The sequence below is a fragment of the Nicotiana attenuata genome, chromosome 6 (assembly GCF_001879085.1).
Source record: "Nicotiana attenuata strain UT chromosome 6, NIATTr2, whole genome shotgun sequence".
Taxonomy (NCBI): domain Eukaryota; kingdom Viridiplantae; phylum Streptophyta; class Magnoliopsida; order Solanales; family Solanaceae; genus Nicotiana; species Nicotiana attenuata.
The window spans coordinates 95114038-95118769 of record NC_031994.1 but is presented as its reverse complement, the minus strand read 5'-3'; the positions used below and the strand labels follow the sequence as shown (position 1 = coordinate 95118769).

The following is a 4732-nucleotide window of genomic DNA, read 5'->3' as shown; positions in this document are numbered from 1 at the left end:
GAGGGAAATGCCAGGTTATGTAAAGATGATGAAGGACCTGATGTCACGAAAATTTGATTTTCAGGACCTATCCACAGTAACTCTGACACAGACCTGCAGTGCAGTAGTGACAAGACCCATGGCTCAAAAGATGTCTGATCTAGGTAGCTTCACTATTCCATGTACTATTGGGAGTTATCCTTTTGCAAGAGCATTGTGTGACTTAGGTGCCAGCATAAACTTGATGCCTTTGGCAATATACACAAAATTGGGCATTGGCAGAGCTAGGCCTTTGACAATATACACAAAATTGGGCATTGTGTGACCGCACGGCTTTGAGGGAAATGCCAGGTTATGCAATGATGATGAAAGACCTGATGCCACGAAAATTTGATTTTCAGGACCTATCCACAGTAACTCTGACAAAGACCTGCAGTGCAGTAGTGACAAGACCCATGGCTCAAAAGATGTCTGATCCAGGTAGCTTCACTATTCCATGTACTATTGGGAGTTATCCTTTTGCAAGAGCATTGTGTGACTTAGGAGCCAGCATAAACTTGATGCCTTTGCAATATACACAAAATTGGGCATTGGCAGAGCTAGACCGACTTCGATGCTGTTGTAGCTGCCTGACCGCACGGTTAAAAGGCCGACGGGGATTCTTGATGATGTGCTGGTAAGTGGAAAAGTTTGTATTCCCTGCAGACTTTGTTATTCTGGACTGCCTGGTAGATGAAGAGATACCCATTTTTCTGGGGAGGCCATTCTTAGCCACCGGGAGAGCATTGATTGATTGTGAAACTGGGGTGTTAAAAATGAGGTTGAACAATGAAGAAGTTATATTCAACGTTCAACAATCCATGAGGAGACCTAGTGAATATGCAAATTGCTCATTAGTGGAAGATGTGGATGTAATCCTGCATGAAGATGATGAGATCCTAAATGCTAAGGATCTATTGGGAGCTTGCTTGACAAATTTAGAGGAGATGGATGGTGAAGGGTTGGCAGAGTGGGTAATGGCACTCGAAGGCCAAGGAGCTTGAGTTAGAAAAGAGAACTACTCCACCTGCAAAACCATCAATAGAGGAACCACCACAGCTGGAGCTGAAGCCGCTTTCAGCCCACCTCAGGTATGCTTTCTTGGGTCCCAAGTCTACATTGCCTGTTATTATATCATGTGGTTTGTTAGCTGTGCAGGTAGAACAATTACTGCAGGTGTTGCAGGAATGCAAAACTACCATTGGTTGGACTATGGCAGACATAAAGGGTATCAGCCCGGCCTTCTGCATGCACAAGATTCGTTTGGAAGAAGGGCACAAACCTTCCAGGGAACATCAACGAAGGCTGAACCCGAATATGAAGGAGGTAGTAAAAAAGGAGGTAATCAAGTGGCTGGACGCGGGCATTATCTTTCCCATCTCTGACAGCAATTGGGTAAGCCCTGTCTAGTGCGTACCGAAAAAGGGTGGAATGACAGTTGTGCAAAATGAGAAGAACGAGTTGATCTCAACTCGTATAGTCTCAGGGTGGCGGATTTGCATGGAATACAGGAAATTAAACGCAGCTACTCGAAAGGACCATTTCCCCTTACCCTTCATTGACCAGATGTTGGATAGGTTAGCTAGGCAGTCCCATTTTTGCTTCTTGGACGGATACTCGGGGTACAATAAGATCTCAACAGCCCTGGAAAATAGAGAGAAAACGTCCTTCACATGTCCGTATGGCATTTTTGCCTTTCGGAGAATGCCCTTTGGACTTTGCAACGCACCGGCCACATTCAACGGTGTATGCTATCTATCTTCACCGACATGGTTGAAGACATTATGGAGGTGTTTATGGATGATTTCTCCGTGGTAGGAGATTCATTCGAAGATTGTCTTCACAACCTTAAGAGAGTGCTTAAACGATGTGTGGAGACAAATTTGGTGGTGAACTGGGAGAAGTGCCATTTTATGGTACAAAAAGGCATAGTGTTTGGGCATACAGTGTCCAAAAAGGGAATTGAAGTAGACCATGCAAAAGTTGAGGTGATTGAGAAGCTCCCAACACCCACTTCAGTGAAAGCAGTGAGAAGCTTCCTTGGGCACGCCTGGTTCTACAGGCGGTTCATCAAGGATTTTTCAAAAATTCCTAACCCCTTATGTAAGCTGCTTGAAAAAGACCAGCATTTTGTGTTTTCTGATGATTGCAGGCTAGCATTTGAGGAGCTGAAGAACAGATTGGTGACTGCACCCATCATTGTTGCACCCAACTGGGAACAACCATTCGAACTGATGTGCGACACTAGTGATTATGTTATAGGAGCGGTTTTGGGGCAGCGCAAGGAGAAAATTATGCACCCAATTTACTATGCAAGCAGGACGCTTAGTGGTGCACAACTGAACTACACTGTCACAGAAAAGGAAATGCTCGCTGTAGTGTTTGCCTTCGACAAATTCAGGTCATATCTTATTGGTTCGAAAGTTATTATTTATACTGACCATGCAGCCATTAGGTACTTGATAGCAAAGAAGGAGTCAAAGCCCCGCTTGATTCGCTGGGTTCTGTTGCTACAAGAATTTGACCTGGAGATTCGTGATCGAAAGGGGACAGACAATGAAGTAGCAGACCACCTCTCGAGGTTGGAAGGGGCAGAGAAGAGAACAGAGGTTGAAGATATGATTGAGACATTCCCGGATGAGCAATTACTTGCGATGACAATGGAGGAGGCACCACGGTATGCTGATATTGCTAATTACTTAGCATGTGGTATTGTACCTCATGACCTTTCCTTAATTCAAAAGAAGAAATTTTTCGTGATTGTCGTGCATATTATTGGGATGAACCCCTGTTGCTTAAAATATGTGTTGATAACATGATCCGGCAGTGTATCCTCGAGCAAGATCAACCCTCTATTTTGCAGGCCTACCATGCTTCACCTTATGGTGGACACTTAGCAGGCCTACCATGCTTCACCTTATTTTTTTTTCTCCTACCCCCCTCTCATAAAATTAAACCAAATAACCCCCCCCCCCCATTTTCCCATATCTTTTTCTTCCAACCCCAACCCTAACCCATGCCCCTTTCTTCTTCTTCTTCTTCTTCTTCTTCTTCTTCTTCTTCTTCTTCTTCACATCTCTCACACAACCTCTTCTATCCCACACACACCCACACACTTCCAACTCTCTCTTCCCCAACTTTCATTACTCTCTTCTTCTACAAGAATCAGGTATGGCAAACTTTCCATCTCTCTTCTTGTACTTTTCTATTTTGCAAGTTAATGCTTTAATTTTTGTAGTATTTCAAGTTAGCCTTTTGATTTTCTTTTCTTCTTTTTAGTGGGTAATTTTAAAAATGTTGTAGAGACGAGTTTGATATTGTTGTGTAAAGTTAAGTGTGGTGGAGTGGATTTGTGAAGTGAGAATGGTTGATGTGGGGGGTGAATTTATGCTTCTATAGGTTAGGTGTGTTCAACTATAGACCATGCTTACGAGTTGTTTGTGAAATTGCCCCAATGGAGCTGTAATGGCTAATGTGACCATGGTGGTGGTGTAGTCTGAGTAACCACCCAGGGTTCACACAACTCAAACCCTCACTAATAGTAGCATCTATTTTGTCAGGTACAATGCACTAGTCAAGGAAGAGACGTGCCACAGGTTCCTCCACTAGTGGACCAGGAGGGTCATCCAGAGCTCGGGGTCAGGCTAGTGTAGACCAGTTTGACCGCTCTCGGTTTATTTCCAAAGCAGCTCAAGATAAGTTTAATGCAAAGGCGTCCAAAAAGCTATTGCCAGAAGTACACATTGACAGGCATGCCTTGCAAATTGAATGCCTACATATCTATGAAGAATTGAGGAGGCGTCATTTGGACATCTTCTTTGATGAACCGGAGGAGGGCAATGTTCTGCTGGTAAGGGAATTCTATGCAAATTGCTCAGAACATGTTGAGAGGGTTGTCACAGTACGCCGGACACCGGTGGAAGCATCTCTTGAGGCCATCCATCGAGTGTACAGGTTGCCGGTGTTCACTGGAGAGATAGATTATTATCGAGGTTGTCAACCCTCTCTATATGCCGGGAGGCAACCAATTCTTGAAACAATCTGTGTGGCTAATCGGGATCCAATATGGATAAAGTCGAGAATTACCTTGAACTCTCAATCTCTCAATTGGGAAGCTAAGTGTTAGGTGATGATCATCACCAGCCGTTTGCTGCCGTCTGGCAACACCACCGATGTTAATTGGCCAAGAGCTACGACGATTTATTGTTTCATGAGCCAATACGATTTTGATGTGGCCCGGCTCATCCATGAAGAGATGTTCATTCGCTCCCCGGAAGTACTCAAAGGGTTCTACTTCCTCTCCCTGGTCACCAAGCTGTGTTGTGCTTCACGAGTTCGTGAAAATCCCATAGTAGATGGGAAGTTGCCATTGAAAGCCCCTGAAATCACAGTTGGGAAAGAGCCGGTTGTGGTGGTTGATGCTGATGATGAGACTGATGATGATGATGATGATGAGGGAACTATGCATGCTGCCGTCCCACCAGAGCAGAGTGCTCATGAGGCAGGCCCATCACAGGCCCGCCGGAGTACCCGCATGACAGACCTGGAGCAAGAATTGGCTTGCTTACGCACTTCGGTCACTGACCCGAGTACTAGAGTTGACAATTTGGCTACTCAAAATGTTAGGTCAGAGAAAAAGATCATGGGCTGGCTTAGGGCGCTAGGACGAGCGTGTCACCTCAATCCTGGCACCGTCTCTGATCAGGATTGAGCA

At 44.9% G+C, this 4732-nt stretch overlaps 1 protein-coding gene across 1 annotated transcript; it reads left to right on the top strand.

The window, feature by feature from the left end:
* Positions 324-1022, top strand: LOC109228126. The gene is made up of 2 exons (XM_019393304.1): positions 324-600; positions 685-1022. The coding sequence occupies exons 1-2, from the start codon at positions 324-326 to the stop codon at positions 1020-1022; spliced, it is 615 nt and encodes a 204-aa protein (XP_019248849.1).